At 44.8% G+C, this 23,464-nt stretch overlaps 1 protein-coding gene across 1 annotated transcript in view; it reads left to right on the top strand.

Annotated features, from left to right (window-relative positions):
- Positions 1–23,464, top strand: part of LOC111959484 (collagen alpha-2(IV) chain) — a 114,402-nt gene that overhangs the window by 79,967 nt on the left and 10,971 nt on the right. The window contains exons 5-34 of the mRNA XM_023981085.2: positions 11,444–11,578; positions 11,695–11,739; positions 11,905–12,025; positions 12,266–12,271; positions 14,075–14,133; positions 14,292–14,327; positions 14,481–14,534; positions 14,653–14,688; positions 14,812–14,853; positions 15,001–15,072; positions 15,176–15,220; positions 15,955–16,002; positions 16,124–16,159; positions 16,324–16,368; positions 16,516–16,579; positions 16,812–16,922; positions 17,109–17,258; positions 17,393–17,464; positions 17,574–17,725; positions 17,921–17,993; positions 18,114–18,220; positions 18,444–18,627; positions 20,218–20,265; positions 21,423–21,488; positions 21,624–21,722; positions 21,936–22,157; positions 22,284–22,445; positions 22,555–22,725; positions 22,973–23,116; positions 23,247–23,372. Coding sequence (XP_023836853.2) covers positions 11,444–11,578; positions 11,695–11,739; positions 11,905–12,025; positions 12,266–12,271; positions 14,075–14,133; positions 14,292–14,327; positions 14,481–14,534; positions 14,653–14,688; positions 14,812–14,853; positions 15,001–15,072; positions 15,176–15,220; positions 15,955–16,002; positions 16,124–16,159; positions 16,324–16,368; positions 16,516–16,579; positions 16,812–16,922; positions 17,109–17,258; positions 17,393–17,464; positions 17,574–17,725; positions 17,921–17,993; positions 18,114–18,220; positions 18,444–18,627; positions 20,218–20,265; positions 21,423–21,488; positions 21,624–21,722; positions 21,936–22,157; positions 22,284–22,445; positions 22,555–22,725; positions 22,973–23,116; positions 23,247–23,372 — 2,731 coding nt within the window. The remainder of the gene's footprint in view (positions 1–11,443; positions 11,579–11,694; positions 11,740–11,904; positions 12,026–12,265; positions 12,272–14,074; positions 14,134–14,291; positions 14,328–14,480; positions 14,535–14,652; positions 14,689–14,811; positions 14,854–15,000; positions 15,073–15,175; positions 15,221–15,954; positions 16,003–16,123; positions 16,160–16,323; positions 16,369–16,515; positions 16,580–16,811; positions 16,923–17,108; positions 17,259–17,392; positions 17,465–17,573; positions 17,726–17,920; positions 17,994–18,113; positions 18,221–18,443; positions 18,628–20,217; positions 20,266–21,422; positions 21,489–21,623; positions 21,723–21,935; positions 22,158–22,283; positions 22,446–22,554; positions 22,726–22,972; positions 23,117–23,246; positions 23,373–23,464) is intronic.

Genomic DNA, 23,464 nt, shown 5'->3' with positions numbered 1-23,464 from the left:
GATTTTTAGACCTTGAGACAATTGAGACATGGATTGGGTATGTGAATGGATGGCCCTGCATGGCCAGCCATGCATTCAGAGAGTGAATGGGCAAACATTAAAGTGCTTTGATGGGGAATGGTAGTAGGTGACAGGTGCACCGGTTTGTGTCAAGAACTGCACACGCTCATGGGTTTTTCACGCTCACGCGTTCCCCGTGTGTATCAAGAATGGGTCACCACCCAAAGGACATCCAGGCAACTTGGACACAACTGTTGGGAAGCAAGTTTTAGTCGACCATGGGCCAGCATCCCTGTGGAACGCTTTCGACACCTTGTAGAGGCCATGCCCCAACGATTAAGGCTGTTCTGAGGGGGAGGGCGGGGGTTGCAACTCGATAATGTACAGTGGTACATTGAGACGTAGAACACATGCTGCTACACAGTTACAGATTTGGTTGTGAGTTATCTCGACACGCGATTCACTAGTGGAATGCATTAGACCTTTGTCCTATTAATAAAGAGGTCTATGTTTGGGCTAGCATAACTTCAGAGTGAACTGGAAACACCCAAAACCTTGGTTAAGCCTTGTAGTATCAATTTATGGCCACAAGGGTGAGACGTGTATCTTCTTGAGTTTGTAAAGTTATGCATACTGAAAAACTTGCTCTCTTCTGCCATCCAGTGTTATATGTGAGAGACGATTTTACTGTGAAAGAAAACTCAAGTGTGTTCTACTCCTAGGAGCTATGCTATTTGAGAGTGACTAATGTGAATGATGCATACCGTACTTTATATTGGTAACTCTGCCTGGGAGCACGCCAAACTCTGCATATATGGTATCTGTTCTGATCTGTGATAACCACTCAGACAAGTGCTTTCATGCAATGTACCTCTGATACAGAAACCTATATATCTCCACACACACTTCTTTCTCTTTCACTCACACACACACACACACACACACACAACACACACACACACACACACACACACCACACACCCCACACACACACACACACACACACCACACACACACACACACACACACACACACCACCACACAAACACACACTTCCTTTAATCTCTCCATCATATACACGAGCACACAGTCAGATAAGAGGCTGACTTGGGGGCAGGATGTTCTGTCTGATGCAGGGTGTCTGTCTGATGCAGGATGTTCTGTCTGATGCGGATGTTCTGCTGATGCCTTGTTCTGTCTGATGCACTGTGTTCTGTCTGATGCAGGATGTTCTGTCTGATGCACTTTTGTTCTGTCTGATGCACTGTGTTCTGTCTGATGGCAGGATGTTCTGTCTGATGCAGGGTGTTCTGTCTGATGAGGTGTTTTCTGTCTGATGCAGGATGTTCTGTCTGATGTCAGGGTGTTCTGTCTGATGCAGGGTGTTCTTGTCTGATGCAGGATGTTCTGTCTGATGCACTTTGTTCTGTCTGATGCAGGGTGTTCTGTCTGATGCACTTTGTTCTGTCTGCATGCACTGTGTCTGTCTGATGCAGGATGTTCTGTCTGATGCAGGGTGTTCTGTCTGATGCAGGGTGTTCTGTCTGATGCAGGGTGTTTGTCTGATGGCAGGATGTTCTGTCTGATGCACTTTGTTCTGTCTGATGCAGGATGTTCTGTCTGATGCAGGGTGTTCTGTCTGATGCAGGGTGTTCTGTCTGACGCAGTGTGTTCTGTCTGATGCAGGGTGTTCTGTCTGATGCACTGTGTTCTGCTCTGATGCACTGTGTTCTGTCTGATGCAGGGTGTTCTGTCTGATGCAGGGTGTTCTGTCTGATGCACTGTGTTTGTCTGATGCAGGGTGTTCTGTCTGATGCAGGGTGTTCTGTCTGATGCACTGTGGTTCTGGCCTGATGCACTGTGTTCTGTCTGATGCAGGATGTTCTGTCTGATGCAGGGTGTTCTGTCTGATGCACTGTTCTGTCTGATGCAGGTGTTCTGTTGATGCATGTTCTGTCTGATGCAGGCTGTTCTGTCTGTGCACTGTGTTTGCTGATGCAGGTGTTCTGTCTGATGCAGGGTGTTTCTGTCTGATGCAGGGTGTTCTGTCTGATGCAGGGTGTTTCTGTCTGATGCAGGGTGTTCTGTCTGATGCAGGGTGTTTCTGTCTGATGCAGGGTGTTCTGTCTGATGCAGTGTGTTCTGTCGATGCAGGGTGTTCTGTCTGATGCAGGGTGTTCTGTCTGATGCAGGGTGTTCTGTCCTGATGCAGGGTGTTCTGTCTGATGCAGGATGTTCTGTCTGATGTAGTGTGTGTCTGGTTCTGATGCACTGTGTTCTGTCTGATGCGGGTGTTCTGTCTGATGCAGGGTGTTCTGTCTGATGCACGGGTGTTTCTGTCTGATGCAGGGTGTTCTGGCTGATGCAGGGTGTTCTGGCTGATGCAGGGTGTTCTGGCTGGATGCAGGGTGTTCTGGCTGTGCAGGTGTTCGCTATGCGGTTTAAAAAATAACAACAATAAAGTGTTCACAATGATACGCCATGTCAGAGTTAAAAAAGGGAATCAGAGCGTTATTCAGACCAGCGTGTTTTGGTTGTTGGCTGTTTGAAACTACACAAAGTCTAATCTACCAACTAAATATAATGGTCTGATAAAGGTGCTCTGTGTGCAGAAAAAGATAAAACAGTGATAGAGATGGTAAAAGGAGTGGAAGAAGGTAGTGAAGGTAGTAGTTATGTCCCTGTTTCTTTATCCCGCTCCACCATCGCTGTCTCTCCCTCTCTCTCTCCATGTGCTGTAATATTTTCTCTTTTAATAATAAAAAACAATAGGACTCTAGTGATAGTCATGGCATACATGAAGAGAACACACACACACACACACACACACACACACACACACACCACACACCACACACACACACACACACACACACACACACACACACACACACACACACACACACACACACACACACACACACACACACACACACACACACGTGTTCCACACGAGAGGGGTCAATTGATCTGATTCTGGGGTGCATGCTTCCCAGCCAAAACAGTTAGTGCATACAGTGCATTTGGAAAGTATTCAGACCCTTTGACTTTTTCCACATTTTGTTACGTTACAGCCTTATTCTAAAATGTATGAAATAGTTTTTCCCCCTCATCTATCTACACACAATACCTCATAATGACAAAGCAAAAACATTTTTTATTTTTGCACAAAAAAAAGAAAACAGAACTATCACATTTCATAAGTATTCAGACCCTTTACTCAGTACTTTGTTGAAGAACCTTTAGCAGCGATTACAGCCTCAAGTCTTCTTGGGTATGATGCTACAAGCTTGGCACACCTGTATTTGGGGAGTTTCTCCCATTCTCTCTGCAGATCCTCTTCAAGCTCTGTCAGGTTGGTTTGGACAATCGCTGCACAGCAAATTCCAGGTCTCTCCAGAGATGTTTGATCACGTTCAAGTCCGCGATCTGGCTGGGTCACTCAAGGACAATCAGAGACTTGTCGCAAAGCCACTCCTGCGTTGCCTTGGCTGTGGCTTAGGGTCGTTGTCCTGTTGGAAGGTGAACCTTCCCCCCAGTCTGAGGTCCTGAGCGCTCTGGAAAGGCTTTCATCAAGGATTTCTCTGTACTTTGCTCTGGTCATCTTTCCTCGATCCTGACTAGTCTCCCAGTCCCTGCTGAAAAACACAGCATGATGCTGCAACCACCATGCTTCACTGTAGGGATGGTGCCAGGTTTCCTCCAGATGTGACACTTCGCCAAAGAGTTCAATCTTAGTTTCATCAGACCAGATATTATTGTTTCTCATGGATTGAGAGTCCTTTAGGTGCCTTTTGGCAAACTCCAAGCGGGCTGTCATGTGCCTTTTACTGAGGAGTGGCTTCCGCCTGGCCACTCTACCATAAAGGCCTGATTGGTGGAGTGCTGCAGAGATGGTTGTCCTTCTGTAAGGTTCTCCCATCTCCACAGAGGAACTCTGGAGCTCTGTCAGAGTGACGGCATTGCCGCGCTCTCTACTCTCGCGCCAATGGAAGAAGTTTGGAACCACCAAGACTTCCTAGAGCTGGCCGCCCGGCCAAACTGAGCAATCGGGGGAGAAGGGCCTTGGTCAGGGAGGTGACCAAGAACCCAATGGTCACTCTGACAGAGCTCCAGAGTTCCTCTGTGGAKATGGGAGAACCTTACAGAAGGACAACCATCTCTGCAGCACTCCACCAATCAGGCCTTTATGGTAGAGTGGCCAGGCGGAAGCCACTCCTCAGTAAAAGGCACATGACAGCCCGCTTGGAGTTTGCCAAAAGGCACCTAAAGGACTCTCAATCCATGAGAAACAATAATATCTGGTCTGATGAAACTAAGATTGAACTCTTTGGCCTGAAGTGTCACATCTGGAGGAAACCTGGCACCATCCCTACAGTGAAGCATGGTGGTTGCAGCATCATGCTGTGTTTTTCAGCAGGGACTGGGAGACTAGTCAGGATCGAGGGAAAGATGACCAGAGCAAAGTACAGAGAAATCCTTGATGAAAGCCTTTTCCAGAGCGCTCAGGACCTCAGACTGGGGGGAAGGTTCACCTTCCAACAGGACAACGACCCTAAGCCACAGCCAAGGCAACGCAGGAGTGGCTTTGCGACAAGTCTCTGATTGTCCTTGAGTGACCCAGCCAGATCGCGGACTTGAACGTGATCAAACATCTCTGGAGAGACCTGRAATTTGCTGTGCAGCGATTGTCCAAATCCAACCTGACAGAGCTTGAAGAGGATCTGCAGAGAAGAATGGGAGAAACTCCCCAAATACAGGTGTGCCAAGCTTGTAGCATCATACCCAAGAAGACTTGAGGCTGTAATCGCTGCTAAAGGTTCTTCAACAAAGTACTGAGTAAAGGGTCTGAATACTTATGTAAATGTGATAGTTCTGTTTTCTTTTTTTTGTGCAAAAATAAAAAATGTTTTTGCTTTGTCATTATGAGGTATTGTGTGTAGATAGATGAGGGGGAAAAACTATTTCATACATTTTAGAATAAGGCTGTAACGTAACAAAATGTGGAAAAAGTCAAAGGGTCTGAATACTTTCCAAATGCACTGTATGCACTAACTGTTTTGGCTGGGAAGCATGCATCCCCAGAATCAGATCAATTGACCCCTCTCGTGTGGAACACGTGTGTGTGTGTGTGTGTGTGTGTGTGTGTGTGTGTGTGTGTGTGTGTGTGTGTGTGTGTTCTCTTCATGTATGCCATGACTATCACTAGAGTCCTATTGTTTTATATTAAAAGAGAAAATGATTACAGCACATGGAGAGAGAGAGGGAGGACAGCGATGGGGTGGAGCGGGATAAAGAAACAGGGACATAACTACTACCTTCACTACCTTCTTCCACTCCTTTTACCATCTCTATCACTGTTTTATCTTTTTCTGCACACAGAGCACCTTTATCAGACCATTTATATTAGTTGGTAGATTAGACTTTGTGTAGTTTCAAACAGCAACAACCAAAACACGCTGGTCGAATAACGCTCTGATTCCCTTTTTTAACTCTGACATGGCGTATCATTGTGAACACTTTATTGTTGTTATTTTTAAAACCGTCATCACCAGAAACACCTGCATCAGCCAGAACACCCTGCATCAGCCAGAACACCCTGCATCAGCCAGAACACCCTGCATCAGCCAGAACACCCTGCATCAGACAGAACACCCTGCATCAGACAGAACACCCTGCATCAGACAGAACACCTGCATCAGACAGAACACAGTGCATCAGACAGAACACACTACATCAGACAGAACTCCTGCATGTCAGACAGAACACCCTGCATCAGACAGAACACCTGCATCAGACAGAAACACCCTGCATCAGACGAACCACGCATCAGACAGAACACACTGCATCAACAGAACACCCTGCATCAGACAGAACACCCTGCATCAACAGAAACACCTGCATCAGACAGAACACCCTGCATCAGACAGAACCCCGTATCAGACAGAACACCTGCATCAGACAAAACATGCATCAACAGACACCTGCATCAGACAGAACACATGCATCAGACAGAAACCGCATCAGACAGAACACCCTGCATCAGACATAAACACCCTGCATCAGACAGAACATCTGCATCAGGCAGAACACAGTGCATCAGACAGAACACACTGCATCAGACAGAACACCCTGCATCAGACAGAACATCCCTGCATCAGCAGAACAACAGTGCATCAGACAGAACACCCTGCATCAGACAGAACACACTGCGTCAGACAGAACACCCTGCATTCAGACAGAACACACTGCATCAACAGAAACACACTGCATCAGACAGAACACCCTGCATCAGACAGAAACAGAAACTTCCTGCATCAGACAGAACACAGTGCATCAGACAGAAACCCTGCATCAGACAGAACCCTGCATCAGACAGAACACCCTGCATCAGGCAGAACACAGTGCATCAGACAGAACACCTGCATCAGACAGAACACCCTGCATCAGACAGAACACCAGATGCATCAGACAGAACACCCTGCATCAGACAAACACCCTGCATCAGACAGAACACAGTGCATCAGACAGAACACCCTGCATCAGACAGAACAAAGTGCATCAAACAAACACCCTGCATCAGACAGAACACCCACATCAGACAAAACACCCTACATCAGACAAACATCCTGCATCAGACAGAACACAGTGCATCAGACAGAACACCCTGCATCAGACAGAACACCCTGCATCAGACAGAACACCTGCATCAGACAAACATCTGCATCAGACAGAAACACAGTGCATCAGACAGAACAAAGTGCATCAGACAGAACACCCTGCATCAGACAGAACAAAGTCATCAGAACAGAACATCCTGCATCAGACAGAACACCTGCATCAGACAGAACACCCTGCAGCAGACAGAACACCCTGCATCAGACAGAACACCCTGCATCAGACAGAACATCCTGCATCAGACAGAACACCCTGCATCAGACAGAAACAACAGTGCATCAGACAGAACACACTGCATCAGACAGAACACACTGCATCAGACAGAACACCCTGCATCAGACAGAACCACCCTGCATCAGACAGAACACACTGCCATCAGACAGAACACACTGCATCAGACAGAACACCCTGCATCAGACAGAAACACCCTGCATCAGACAGAACAGAGTGCATCAGACAGAACACCCTGCATCAGACAGAACACCCTCCATCAGACAGAACACAGTGCATCAGGCAGACACAGTGCATCAGACAGAACACCCTGCATCAGACAGAAACCCTGCATCAGACAGAACACAGTGCATCAGACAGAACACCCTGCATCAGACAGAACACCCTGCATCAGACAGAACACCAGTGCATCAGACAGAACACCCTGCATCAGACAGCGAACAAAGTGCATCAAACAGAACACCCTGCATCAGACAGAACACGCCTACATCAGACAAAACACCCACATCAGACAGAACATCCTGCATCAGACAGAACAGCAATCAACAGAAACTGCATCAGACAGAACACCTGCATCAACAGAACACCTGCATCAGACAGAACACCCTGCATCAGACAGAACATCCTGCATCAGACAGAACACCCTGCATCAGACAGAACACCCTGCATCAGACAGAAACATCCTGCATCAGACAGAAACACAGGCATCAGACAGAACATCCTGCATCAGACAGAACACCCTGCCAATCAGACAGAACACCCTTGCATCAGACAGAACATCCTGCATCAGACAAACAAAGTGCATCAGAACAGAACATTCCCATAGCGCATCAGACAAGAACACCCTGCATCAGACAGAACACCCTGCATCCAGCAGACAGCAACATCCTGCATCAGACAGAACACAGTGCATCGACAGAACAAAGTGCATCAGACAGAACACCCTGCCATCAGACAGAACAAAGTGCATCAGACAGAACATCCTGCATCAGACAGAACACCCTGCATCAGACAGAACACCCTGCATCAGACAGAACATCCTGCATCAGACAGGAACACCTGCATCAGACAGAACACCCTGCATCAGACAGAAACATCCTGCATCAGACAAACACGTGCATCAGACAGAAAAAAGTGCATCAACAGAACATCCTGCATCAGACAGAACACAGTGCATCAGACAGAACAAAGTGCATCAGACAGAACATCCTGCATCAGACAGAACATCCTGCATCACAGAACACCGTCACAGACAAACATCCTGCCCCAAGTCAGCCTCTTATCTGACTGTGTGCTCTGTGTATATGAGGAGAGATTAAAGGAAGTGTGTGTGTGTGTGTGTGTGTGTTGTGTGTTGTGTGTGTGTTGTGTGTGTGTGTGTTGTGTGTGTTGTGTGGTGTGGTGTGTTGTGTGTGTGTGTGTGTGTGTGTGTGAGTGAAAGAGAAAGAAGTGTGTGTGTGAGATATATAGGTTTCTGTATCAGAGGTACATTGCATGAAAGCACTTGTCTGAGTGGTTATCACAGATCAGAACAGATACTCATATATGCAGAGTTTGGCGTGCTCCCAGGCAGAGTTACCAGATATAAAGTACGGTATGCATCATTCACATAGTCACTCTCAAATAGCATAGCTCCTAGGAGTAGAACACACTTGAGTTTTCTTTCACAGTAAAATCGTCTCTCACATAAACACTGGATGGCAGAAGAGAGCAGTTTTTCAGTATGCATAACTTTACAAACTCAAGAAGATACACGTCTCACCCTTGTGGCCATAAATTGATACTACAAAGTCTTAACCAAGGTTTTGGGTGTTTCCAGTTCACTCTGAAGTTATGCTAGCCCAAACATAGACCTCTTTATTAATAGGACAAGGTCTAATTGCATTCCATAGTGAATGCGTTCGAGATAACTCACAACCAAATCTGTAACTGTGTAGCAGCATGTGTTCTACGTCTCAATGTACACTGTACATTATCGAGTTGCAACCCCCCCCCTCCCCCTCAGAACAGCCTTAATTCGTTGGGGCATGGCCTCTACAAGGTGTCGAAAGCGTTCCACAGGGATGCTGGCCCATGTCGACTAAAAATGCTTCCCACAGTTGTGTCAAGTTGCCTGGATGTCCTTTGGGTGGTGACCCATTCTTGATACACACGGGGAACTGTTGAGCGTGAAAAACCCATGAGCGTTGCAGTTCTTGACACAAACCGGTGCACCTGTCACCTACTACCATTCCCCATTCAAAAGCACTTAAATGTTTTGCCCATTCACTCTCTGAATGCATGGCTGGCCATGCAGGGCCATCCATTCACATACCCAATCCATGTCTCAATTGTCTCAAGGTCTAAAAATCCTTCTTTAATCTGTCTCCTTCCCTTCGTCTGCACTGATTTAACAAGTGACATCAATAAGGGATCATAGCTTTCACCGGATTTACCTGGTCAGTATATGATCTATGTCACGGAAAGAACAGGCATCCTTAATGTTTTGTACACTCAGTGTTTATCCGTAGTCGGTTGATAGTTCTTCTTGATAGGTTGTCCCTTACATCACTGACCGGTGCCCAGGAAATAATTCAATCCAATTGTTAGATGCTACCACCCCACCCCCCAAATCAAAACCAAACATGGATGTCCATGTTTACATGCACACACTCCATTCTACTTCTTGTCTGCTTCCTGTCTGTGGCAGCATTGAACCAGGAAAAAAACAGCGGGTGGGGTGTTTCACTTCCTCTTCCGTCTCTGGTGCCCGTACAGCAACTGACTAGTTAGGACAAACAGGTGTGAAACACAGTGAGAACACAACATGAAATCCATGTTTGGTTTTGATTTGGAGGGGGCTGTTAGCAGAGACGGAAGAGGAAGTGAGACATGCCACTCCTTCATCTTTTCTGGTTCATATACAGTCAATGAACCAAGTAGACCAGATCCAGCTGCTATTGCATTGGTGTCTATGGGAGAGCCACCCCTTAAGTAGACCGGAATTGTGACTATATTTTTCATTGGTAACCGGCCTGAGTAAGACATCTTCATTTATCCACCATCTTTGGTGTTATCATCTATCAATTGAATTTAATATCCCTCACCCTGGCCCTTGCCTGGAATCCATCTCTCTGCTTCTTTACTGTTCCCCCAGAGTGGAAAAACTGTTTCTCCATGTAGGTTGTTGTAATAAAACCATAAACCACCACTGGGTGGAGTCTCACCTCCACTGCAACATGTTTAGCTGCTGTAGTTGTTTTATATAATTTGACATTGTTGTGGTGCTTTCACCTCTATTAAACACTAAAGCCCTGTTACCGGCCTATAAGGGTGGTGAATGGCCTTTCCATGTTCTTTTTACAACGGTATATCTAAAGTGCCAGTGATGTAAAATACTTAAGTAAAAATACTTTAAAGTACTACTTGAGTAGTTATTTTGGGTATCCTTTGACACATTTTACATTACTACATTCCTAAAGAATATAATGTAYTTTTTACTCCATACATTTTCCCTGACACCCAAAAGTACTCGTTACATTTTCAAAGCTTAGCAGGACAGGAAAATTGTCCAATTCACACACATAAAGAGAACATCTCACTAAACATACACACTTCATTTGTAAATTATGTCAGAGTGTTGGAGTGTGCCCCTAGCTATCTGTACATTTATTATTATTATTTTTTATTTTTTTTAAACATTTAATTCACTGACGTCAGTTCAATTATTTGAATTCTATTTGGTTCAGGTTTTTTTCTGTGAGCTCAATGTGCAGTTTCTGTAAAGAGACATCAGATCAAGCCTGAACTGTGAAATGTAGTAGGAAGTTGTAGTTTCCAACAGGCCAATATTCTATATAGTTTAGTGCAGAAAACGTGGTAATTAACTACAATGACCATAATCCATCGCACGCCCGCTTAAACGTGCCCAATTTGTGTGGCGCAGACATGGAGACGGCCCATGTACGCTAGGGGCGGCACCGCTCAGTGAAACACCGCTTTTCATTCATTTTCAATGGAAGGAAAGCGGTGAGAAGCGGGTTGTGCGAGGAGAGAAGATAGAACCCGTGATCGACATGATCTAAGTGATTCATAGTTGGTATTCAGCAATCATAAGAGTATGCCGTATTTAACTATGAAGAACTACTAAAATAGTGATTTTGTCAGACAGCATAAGCAGCAGCGCTATAGAGATGAGATGATGACTTTGAATTAAGTAATGAAGTCATCAACTAAAACAAATATTTTATTAAATGAATGTAAATAAATGATGGTTAATAAGTGATAAGCATTAATGGACAGTCACTACCATCATGGGACTTTTATTAATTGTTTTATTCAGTGTTGTTACAGCATTCAACCCACATAATGCATAGTGCATTTCATGTTTGAATTTTTTATATTGAAACCGAAAATAATTATTTAATAACGAACCGAAACTGAACCGACCTCAAAAAGCACTAATCGCTCAGCACTAATATTTATCAGTCTCCATCCCTTGATGTGTTTCATGTCTCTTTTCTTCTGTTGATTAACATGTCTCTCTCCTCCTCAGGGCCAACCTGGTCCTCTTGGCCCGCAGGGACCCCATGGGCCTCCAGGGGGCCTAGGGGACTCAGGAGTCCAAGGAGTCCAAGGAGAGAAGGGCGACCGGGGCAGAGGAGGCTTCATCGGCCCCAAGGGTTCTGTGGTGAGGAACACTGACTGGAGAATTCTTCATTAGAGATCTCAGACTCTGGCTTAGTAGTGTGTCTACTCATCAAGTGTTTGTATGGACTTGTATAAGTGTTTTTCATTTCTCCGCAGGGGATGACTGGTGTTCCAGGGTTTTCTGGATCGGACGGTATTCCTGTAAATGGGATTATATTGGGATTTTTTTCTCCGAACAAATAAATAACAGACACACCCATTCCAATAAATAATCTATTGTTGTCTTGTTAATACTGTAAGTAGTCTAAATACAACATGCAATGATGTTGTAAAGGTCTGTCATTAACTCCTCCATATCATCTCCAGGGCCATCCAGGACAGGCGGGGACTCGTGGGAAACMTGGAGCAGACGGGTGCAACGGAACACATGGAGATTCAGGGTTGGCAGGGAAACCAGGCTACGATGGCCAGCCCGGGTATAATGTACGTATGAACCCAGTGATGTCACCAGCAGTTGCGATTTTAGTATGTAAATCTTGGTGGGCAAACAATATATATATATTTTTTACATGCATGCCAGCAAAGCCACTACACAACACAACACTAAACAATACATTAATTGCACTATAACGGTGACAAACTGTGCCCACAGACTGTTAGGTCCTACATAAAGMTGTCCCAACAGCAGTCCCAACACTTTACAACTGCTACACCTGGCTATCAGCAGAGCCTTGTCTGACAGTTYATTCAGCCTCATTTACTGCATTTAAAAAAACATAGCTGATATGSCTGACTTGCTGAAACAAATGTGGTTTCTACTGACAATTGAGACGTACAAGCTATGGCATAAGGGGACGACGAGCGGATAAGACGCAATCCGTCATTTTGATTTAGCGAGCTAGGACGGACATAGTCAATATAACTATTTGTTCATMATTTTTTTAATATACAGCGACAGAATTCAGAACATGGGGTGTTCTTACAGTATTCTCCCTGTACACCAAATCAGAACCGTAGGATAAATAAAGGAGGCTTATAAGCAGACAATGAAAGCTCTTACAATATTTGATTATTACATTTCTCTAAAACAGGCTATAGGCTACATGTGCACCACCAAGTCAGAASAGTAGGTGAAATTAAGAGTGAAAAGGGACCAAATTATTAGGGTGAGGCACATGGGCTACTAACATCTTACTACACAACATACACTTAGTATTACTTTCTTAGCTACAGTATACATATCTCCCTGGTATCTCCCTGGTATATTATATAATTTATGCAGCAGCAATGTTTATGCAAACATTTTTGGACTCACCTTGTTGTGCTGTGCTCACTTGAACAGGAAGGTGGCGTGGCGGTCCTTCATAGTCACATTTTGTCATCAAACTTTGTCATCAAAGTCTGTCATTCTCTGGATYTATGGTGCTTTCAAGACAACTGGGAACTCAGAAAAAAACAAGATTAAAACATGATGACGTCAGGGATCTTCAGGTCGAAGCTGTAGAAAGAGGCCCGAGTTCCCGACTTGCAATTCCGAGTTGGATGACCATTCAAAACATTTGCGAATTCCAATTTGTTGTGCAATGTTTATGGCTGATGAGCACCAATACGTTTTAACTAACATTTCTCGTCATTATTTCTCTTCACATGACAAGGATTAAAAAGCATTTGCCAGTAGATTGTCGACTTGATTCATGATGATGACTGCTAGCTTGCCAATCAAAGCTACTGTAGATATAATGGGATTTTACGTCATTTTATCTGTGGCCAATGACCTTGACCCTTCTTGGATGGGCACTTCTGTAACTCTGTAACTCTATGCCAGCACCCAAGGGGCTTTAATTTTCAAGCTCCTCCCTTAGATTTGGCTGTGACGTAGTGTCCCCATGAGTGACAGAACACTGAGCCAATCACGGCGCAACTAGAGAACATTACCAACCCCTACGCTCCGTATTTTCCGCTGGCTGCCGCACCACCACARAAAGCACTGAGCTAGGCTAAAACTGAGCTCCGCTAAAAATGGTGTAGTTCAAAACAGGTGGGGCCGAGCCCTGAATGACAGGTCACCAGAGACGTTTGTAGAGATAGAATCAAGGATTCCACCTTGTAGTCTGAGATGTTGAATAACTCCCTCTCCTTCATTTGATCTTTTCATTATTTTACCCCCACCTCGCTCTCTCCTCCTCTCCTCTTTTTCTCGCTCTCCTCTCTCTCCTCTCCTCTCTCTCTCTCTCTCTCTCTCTCTCTCTCTCTCTCTCTCTCTCTCTCTCTCTCTCTCTCTCTTCTCTCTCTCTCTCTCTCTCTCTCTCTCTCTCTCTCTCTCTCTCTCTCTCTCTCTCTCTCTCTCTCTCTCTCTCTCTCTCTCTCTCTCTCTCTCTCTCTCTCTTCTCTCTCTCTCTCTCTCTCTCTCTCTCTCTCTCTCTTCTCTCTCTCTCTCTCTCTCTCTCTCTCCTTCTCTCTCTCTCTCTCTCTCTCTCTCTCTCTCTCTCTCTCTCTCTCTCTCTCTCCTCTCTTTCCCCCCCCAGGGTCAGGGCAGCAGAACAGCGACAGAAGGGAGACACTCTGGAGCTTAGTGTGTTCATGGAGCGGTTCAGGGTAAGAGAAGAGGGCTAGAGAACTGTGGGATAGACCTGCTATCAGTACAACAGTATTATCAATGTACAGGCTATTTTGAATTGTACAGAACACAAATATGATGTACTCTTGTACTCTACACAGAAACAACTTCTTCTCTCTGTGTGTCTTTTCTACAGGGAGATTCAGGACAGCCCGGATATCCTGGATTTGTTGTAAGTATGGCGCCGCCGCCTTTCCCTGTCACTCTAAAGTTATGGTACAAGATAGCCAGCATCATTATACTATATATATATAGCTACTCCATATAAAAAATTACATTGCACTCTGACATTCTATCTTTCTCCATCCTCCCTTCTCTCTTTCAGGGTCCTCAGGGTTACCCAGGTCGGTCGGGCTACAGAGGACTCCCAGGACCACAGGTTAGTGGTGTGTGTGTGTGTGCGTGGGCGTGCATATGAATGTGTTGTTGTACCATATACACCCTTCTGTGTACTAGATAGATACCCAATCATTATTCTGGTTTGTTTCCTGACTCAGGGCCCATTAGGGTTTCCTGGCCTTCCTGGACCAAAGGTAAGGTCCTCACATCAACTAATTTGTACTATGTTTCATCTCTCATAGAAGATACATGGCTAGTGTATGAGATTAAAATACAATAATAAGGATGTGTTTTAACCTGGTGTGTTTTCTGCTCAGGGCACCATGACCAAAGTGTTGAAGGGGGTCAAAGGAGAAGCGGTATGTGACTGCAGGGACAATTGTATGTTTCAAATTGTTTTTTACTGCCCAGCACTTAATGTGTTTGACTTCAAAAAAATTATGATTGTCAATGCTGTCCTCATCTCTGCTGCATGATTCTCACTGCACTTCCCTCTCTCACCACAGGGTGAGGCTGGACAGCAAGGTCCCCCAGGGAACTCCACCCATCAGCATACCAGCCCACTTACCGGACCCTACGTCAGTACASCTCCACACTTTAATATGTTCAAAAATAACAATAAATATTTTGATTGTGTGTGAACTGAATCACTCTAACAATGTTCTGCTTTGTCTCCTCCAGGGCAGAAAGGGTGACAAAGGGTTGAAAGGTGAAACTGGAGTTGAGGTAAGTGACCTCTCTTCTCCTGTGGTCTCTATAATACCATGTTCCATCTTGACTGGCTGCATCAATGCTTGGTATGGCAACTGCTTGGCATCCGACTGCCAGACCCTACAGAGGGTAGTGTGTAGGGCCCAGTACATCACTGGGGCCAAAATCCCTGCCATCCAGGACGTCTATACCAGGCGTTGTCAGAGGAAGGCCCTAAAAATTGTCAAGGACTCCAGCCACCCTAGTCATAGACTGTTCTCTTTGCTACCGCACGTCAAGCGGTACCGATGCATCAAGTCTGGAACCAACCGGACCCTGAAAAGCTTCTACTCCCAAGTCATAAGACTGCTAAATAGTTAGTTACATAGTTAACCAAACAGCTCCCCGGACTATCTGCATTGACCCTTTTTGCACARACTTTTTTGTCTCATCACATACACTGCTGCTAGTGTTTATTATCTATCCTGTTGTCCCTTTATTCCTAGTTATATGTACATATCTACCTCAATAACCTCGTACCYCTGCACATAGACACGGTGCTGGTACCTCGTGTATATAGTTATCATTACTCATTGTTTATTTACTATTACTTTTATTATTACATGTTATTACTTTTCTATTATTTCTCTATTTTCTGTCTCTCTGCATTGTTGGGAAGGGCCCGTAAGTAAGCATTTCACTGTTAGTCTACAGCTGTTGTTTATGAAGCATGTGACAAATAAAATGTGATTGTATCTGTTACTTATCAGGCTGACAACAAAGGAGAGACTGGGATTATGGGGATGCCTGGGCAAAGGGTTAGTATTACACAAACATTATACTGTACAAATTACACATACATTATTATACCTTATTGAACCCTTCTCTTTGTTGCTTTTGAGATACTGACCTGTTGAATATCCKTGTGTGTTCTTTCAGGGTGTCCCTGGTCGGGATRGAGAGCAAGGACTAAGGGTATGTTTGTGTGGCACAACAATGCCAAGATATCCATATTATTGCAGTCAGTAGTATGTGTTGGTCTTTGTGGGCTAGTAGAGATGTTGCAGTTGTATCTTTAGTGCTCTTGATGGTGCTGGACACCTTTCTCATAAACTCTCTGCCTCCGTCTTTCCCTTTAGGGGGACCTTGGAGAACCAGGATTTAGGGGCAGAGATGGCCAAAAGGTGATCCTACAGTTGATACTCACATCAAAACACTGTGATACTATCAGATCTTTGATTGGACAGTGGTCCATTCTAAACTTTCCTTCAAATCCGAACACGCAAGYTATATACATGTAGTAGGTTTTAACAGAAGGGGATTATTTTTAGGGTGCCATCGGAGAACCTGGGGAGTTGATCTATTATGAAGGTCCCTCAGGAGGACCTRACAGAGGTATGATTAGCCAATCAACTCATCAATCACTTTTCTATCAGYATCAACTATCTATCAACTATCAATATATAGTATCGTCTTTCTCCAGGTAGTCAGCCTTTCATTGAATATGATGTTGAACATTAAAGACTAGCTTGTAGAGTTGTTATAATATATTGCTTACTGTTTTATTGTTATAATACTGATCGGTATATTGATACTGATTGATGTCCATGTTGGGGTGGGGATGTAGTTGGCCCCCCTGGACAGCTGGGACCCCAGGGAGAGATGGGTTTGCAGGGGGAGAAAGGTCTGCCAGGCCGGGCTGGACCTCCTGCTAGGAAGAGTGATAGTCAATTACAAGGTCAGTACCAAACCCTTACTTATCTAGTCAGTGGCCAGTAGTGTTAGAAGGTTTTTACACTAGTTACAGTGATGTGGCAATGTAGATATATTGTACTTATTAATATGGTATAATAACAATTATTATAATTGTATTGTTAACAAGTTGTGCACTGTTTTATCTCCCTTATACCTCATGCTCCAACAGTGGAGTACCTGTGGGGTCCGTTCGGGGAAACGGGGGTAAAGGGAGAGACGGGCCCACCTGGAGAGCCAGGTATCCCTGCTCTCAGCCCCGGACCCCCAGGTATCGACGGCATTTCTGGGTTGAGGGGCCCACCCGGACCACCAGGATCATGTGAGTGTGGACATGAAAGAGATTCATATTGATATTTTATTAAAAGGTTGTTTAGTATGATGGAATGATATTAAAGGAATGTTGTGAGTTGTAAATGTGTTTCTTAATATGTGTATGTGTCAAAATATCTGCAGGGGCGGACTTCTACAAGGGATTTGCTGGGTCGAGAGGGCGGCCAGGCTCTGCAGGGAGAAAAGGACTGAAAGGTTAGAGTGTGTTTATTCAGACATGTAATCCGTGATGTACGTTTGTGCGCTGTATGCTCACATGTTATGTCTTACAGTACAGCTGATCTGAGTTGTGTATGTGTTTTAGGTGATCATGGGTTGTGTGAGTGCAACATTGTCCACTCTCCTCCGGGCCTGCCTGGCCCTGCTGGTAGCCAAGGCGACCCTGGAATGAGTGGCGAGTTTGGTCAGCAGGGCGAGCCAGGCGAGCCAGGACCCCAAGGTGTCACCGGACTGCCTGTAAGAACAACTAACACCACCTCAGCTTGACAACGTCTACCTCGTAACAAATATCACACATCTCTTTCAGTAGGGCAACATTCATCTTAAACATTTCTCTTAATTTCTCTTTCTCTTAGTTTTTTTCCTCTCCAATTCTCTCTCACTGGCTTCCTATTCCCCTACTATATGTCCCCGTATTTCTTTCCTCCATAGGGGTTCCCTGGTGCCACAGGACAAYCGGGTCCAAAGGGCAGGAAGGGCGAGTTCATTTGGGCCAAAGAGAAAGGTGGAGCATTTCTTATTTTTTCTTTTCACACGCTTGTATATCCTTTATACAGTGGTGAGTGTGAGACACCATGAAGCAAGTGTATGTGTAAATGAGTGCGTTTGTGTGTGAACTCTACAGGATATGCCGGGGACCCAGGAGATCCGGGTGCGACTGGTGACCCAGGATTGCAGGGCTTCCCTGGGCCAAGTGGGATCAATGGATTCCCTGGGAACCGTGGTCTTTCAGTAAGTGGCCTACTAGTGCAACATAATACCCGCTAAAGATCCATTCTTGTCTTTCCCACCACCTACTTTCTCATGGATAACCTGCTGTTCAAGCACCTCAAACACTTTCTACCTGATAATGTGTCTATAATATTAGCTGTTTAAGCCAATGCAGCTGTGTAGATCTTTAGCATTACAGGGAGGGATATGTTCTGAGCTATATGTCCTGTGTTCTCTGTTCTAGGGGGACGCACCTGAGGGACTCACTGGAGAAAAGGGTTATCCTGGCCGGTCGGGTCTCCCTGGGTTGTTTGGACAGATGGGAGAACCGGGACGAGTTCTAGGTGCCACTAAAGGGGTCAGAGGGTTACAAGGCGATGATGGGGAGCCGGGTTACGCTGGTGTCGAAGGTCGAGCTGGAGATCCAGGTGTGTTACCCTCTCCCTCTTTTATCTCTCTTTCTCTCGCTCTCTTTCCCAATCACTCTGAGTACTTCTGTTTTTATCTCTCTTTCTCTCGCTCTCTTTCCCAATCACTCTGAGTACTTCTGTTTTTATCTCTCTTTCTCTCGCTCTCTTTCCCAATCACTCTGAGTACTTCTGTTTTTATCTCTCTTGAACGTTCTCATTCTTTTTTTCTTTATCTACCCTCTCTCCTCCTCCGTTAATTGTGGGGAAAACAGAAAGACTAGTTGTAGTAGGGGGCGGCAGGTATCCTAGCGGTTAAGGGCATTGGGCCAGTAACCGAAAGTTCGCTGGTTTGAATCCCCGAGCTGGCAAGTTGTAAAAAAATATTCCATTCTGCCCTTGAGCAAGTTGACCCCCAAAAACAAGTGCTCCCCGGGTGCCGATGACATCGATTAATGCAGCCCTCGGCACCTCTCTGATTTACTGCATTCAGTCGTGCAAGTAACTAGGTATCCCCTTTCCCCATAGTTGTAGACTCCAAGGCCATGTCATGAATGGGACTGTACAAGAATGTCTTATACCCTTGTGTCCAGAGATGGGCAGTATTTCTGTTTCATGTATTTCAATTACTTCTGAGTATTTTGAGTCATTTGTATTACACTAGGCTGAACTAGGGCTCCCGAGTGGTGCAGTGGTCTAAGGCACTGCATCTCAGTGCAATAAACGTCACTACAGTCCCTTGTTCAAATCCGGCCGTGATTGGTACTCCCATAGGGCGGCGCACAATTGGCCCAGTGTTGTTCGGGGTAGGCCGTCATTGTAATTAAGAATCTGTTCTAAACTGACTTGCCTAGTTAAATAAAGGTTTAAAAAAATATATACACTTTTGTGGCCCCCCTTTCACCCTGCATTGGTATCAGAARTCTGATGGCACTATGGTGTGATAAGAGCGTCTGCTAAATTAACTAAATATAAACGTATATGTAAAAATGAACAATTGCAAAGCATGCTTAGTATTATTGTAATGAGCTCTGCCCAGAAACAAGGCCAATCATAATACCCAGTGTGATTTGCAGTTCATTTTGGTATGTTCATATTCACACATACATTTACATTTTGGTTATTTAGTAGACACTCTTATCCAGAGTGACTTACAGTCAGTGCATTCCAAGTTAGATAAACAACAACATATCACAGTCATAGCAAGTAAAACGTTTCTGTAACCGTTACTGATAATGTTGTTGCTGTTCGGGCCGACTACTTGCAAATGTATTTCTGCATTTGAAAATACAAAATACATGTATTTTAATTAAATACATTTAAAAACGCAAGTATTATATTGTTTATTTTGATACATTAATATTTATGGTATTTTGTAATTGTATTTTGTCATTTTTGCCCATCCCTGCTTGTGTCCATGATTGAAATGATGCTTCATCGTTCCTCATCTCGCTCTCCAGATGAGCCCTGATGCAGTCTGTCTGCATCACTCAAACCAGCCCCAAAAGTGCTTGTATGAGATCATGCTTGAGCTTTTCTAACCCTTATGTTGAATGTTTCTCTTTTTCTTTCTCCCTCTCTCTTTCCAATCGCTCTTATTGCCATTGAAAGGAGTGTCTGGCTGTAGTCCGAGAGGAGATGGACGACTGAATGACAAAGGTAGCTGGAGTAACAGCATTTTCATTACATGAACCTTTCTCTACTTTTCTACTGGTGCTTTGCTTCCGTAGCCTTTCTGTCTTGGGTTTGTTTACAGTCAGTGAGTATGTTTACATGCACACAAATAATTCGATATTAAACTGATTACGGCAGTAAGCCAAGTATGGCATTAGTCATGTAAACACTTTACTCGGCTTAACTTAATGGGCGTAAGGTCATAATCGATGTAAGGATACGGCGATTAAAAACACCTGGTTTTCTAGGCAATCGTTCAAATTATTAGGACATGTAATCGCCTTAATCAGAGTAACAACGGTATATATGATCTGCGCATGTGCTAGCACAAGCAGTGCGAGCTTCCTTCTTTTGCGCAAGTGAAGTGAGTTCAGATAGAAAAGTATTCATCTTAGAAATAGTTTTCACATACAAACTGTATATGTCYCAACTCAGAATCAAATATGCTTCACAAAAATAACATGGTCGCAGTGGTAGAACGTTTATTTTGATTGGTGATTTTCTGCATTTATCAAAGTCCCATCGGGTAGCCTGATTTGAAGTCCCATCACGTAGCCTGATTTGAAGTCCCATCACGTAGCCTGATTTGAAGTCCCATCAGGTAGCCTGATTTGAAGTCCCATCAGGTAGCCTGATTTGAAGTCCCATCAGGTAGTCTGATTTGAAGTCCCATCAGGTAGCCTGATTTCAGATGTGTCCATGTAAACAGGATTATTAGGGAAATCATTCTTCAAAGCATGAAATGTTTAAATCAAACTATTATATTAATCTGACTATTCACAATAATCGTATTATTGTGTGCATGTAACCGTGCTCACTGTGTATAGAGTAAGAGTTAAGTGCACTACTTTTCTGTAACTGGTTTCTCCCTTCATAGTCTTGTCTTTGGTTAGTTGGCTAATATGTATAAATTATTTTATTATCGCTATGCTCTGATCCACAATCCACACTGGGAAACAGTATCGTCGAACCAAGGCAATAAGCAGGCAAAAGCACAGAAGTTTCCACAGATATGTACAGTATGAGATGTGGAGTAGAGCTTCATTAGACAGTAGTGAAACAGCAGTTATAAAAGGAGGACCGTTCTCATAGTAATTATTGATACAATCTAAATATGTCCATTGTGTGTTATTTTTACTCAGGCGATTGTGATGCCGTACCCGGACCACCCGGTATGCCAGGACCCCAAGGGTTAGTGGGTTTCCCAGGTAACTTTTCCTTTAAGTTCAGTTTGAGCTTTAGAATGCAAAACAGAAAATGTGTCATATGTCCTGCATGGTCTTTTCCTGTCAAGATCCACATTTATGATTAACTTCCTGTATGTCCTTTTGTCTGTGCTTCAGGCATCCCAGGTCAAAATGGATTCACAGGTCCACTTGGAGATGACGGGGCCAAAGGAGAGATAGGAGAGCAAGGCATAGGAGGGTCTCCTGGACAGCCAGGTAATCATGTTGCTGCTTTAGCTGTAATAGTAGTCTTTTTGCTCTAGTTACAGACACATAACATCCGCTCCCTCTACACAGATACGTTTACTCCCACTTGTAATGGACACACTATAGAGTACTATAGTGCTTTAATACTTATTACATCTTTGTCCAGGTTCTAACCTCCTACCAGCTGATGGTGATAGTTCTGATGGTCTGGTCCTCTCTCAGGTTTCACTGGCCCCCGTGGAGACTTGGGTCAGCCCGGCACCAAGGGTAAACCTGGAGATCAAGGTCTGCCAGGCCAACAGGGTCGGGACGGGGAGTCCGGGGAAAAGGGACCACACGGGGAGATCTGGGGAGCGTCGACCGGACAAACTGGAGAAGTGGGTCTTCCTGGAGAGCAGGGACCTAAAGGTTTTAGCGGAGAGCCTGGAAACGAGGGCTACCCAGGTGGGTACTACCATAACGTACCAGTGTACTGAAGTTGACATTCAATAAACTACAATGTCTCCACCTTTTCAAGAGTGGTAATGTATAGCTATTGTAATGGCTTCTCTCTCTGCCCGTCTCTCTCAGGGATGGGTGGCATGCCTGGGATGATTGGGTTCAAGGGCGACGTGGGTCCTTCAGGTCTACAGGGGGAGCAAGGAAGACCGGGAGCTGCTGGGAAGTACGGCTGGAAAGGTGTACCCGGACAGGCTGGAGTCCATGGACCAACAGGAAGCTTCGGACAACCAGGTCAGACACACAACTGACTAACTTCTCTTTTTTAACTTTTTTAACTTGCTTTGAAAGGGAAGAAATTCTTTGACTCACAGCTAATACACTGTGTATTTGTATCTTCCAGGTTTGAGCGGAGGCAGGGGTGATCAGGGGGACCCTGGCGCCCCGGGGCCAATAGGACTAAAGGGGACACCAGGGGAGTTTGGAGGTCTGGGTGCTGAGGGAAACACCGGACACCTGGGTGACCCTGGAGAGCCAGGACCTACAGGACACTCTGGCCTGCCAGGGTTCAAAGGTTACTTACTATACACATACTATACTCAGTGGAGTCATGTTCTGTCCAATGTTCTAATTATAGAGTTCGTGGTCATATACAGTATGGTCATACTCTGATCACATTCCATGTCATTTCCCGATGAAGAGTTGATATGAGGATACAATGTCACACTGGAGTTTTGCAGTGAGTAATGCTGAAATATATAATAGCCACATGCTGCTGTAAGGACGTTCCTCCTGACCTGTGATGTCACTTCCTGTTCCAGGTATCAAAGGTTCTCGTGGCATGTCAGGGTTTGGAGGTATGCCCGGTGAGTCGGGCCTGAAGGGCTTCTCTGGACAGAAGGGAGAGGATGGCATTCCTGGCGGATTTGGACAGAAAGGAATCATGGGCGACTATGGTTCAAAGGGTGAGACTGAACTGTCAATTAGAATGATGTCTTTCTGTGCTCTACCACTCTCTTTCCCTATCTTTCTCTTACTCTTTATCAGATCCTTATATCTGGTTGGACACTCACACTTAAACCAGCTGTCTCCTAGGTGAACGTGGTCTGAGTGGCCTGCCAGGCGAGAAGCCCCACATCCCTCGTCAGATCATCARTGACATGAAGGGGACCAAGGGAGAAGATGGAACACCAGGACAAATCGGATTTACTGGACCCAGAGGTGATTCAGGCTTCATACCCTCCCGCTCTTCTTTATTCACATACTCTCATCCTTCTCTCCTTCTAATTTCACTCCTCTCATTCTCATCCCTT

This window comes from Salvelinus sp. IW2-2015, linkage group LG36 (assembly GCF_002910315.2).
Source record: "Salvelinus sp. IW2-2015 linkage group LG36, ASM291031v2, whole genome shotgun sequence".
NCBI lineage: Eukaryota > Metazoa > Chordata > Actinopteri > Salmoniformes > Salmonidae > Salvelinus > Salvelinus sp. IW2-2015.
Note: the sequence above shows the minus strand (reverse complement) of the source record. Positions and strands in the feature narration are given on the sequence as shown.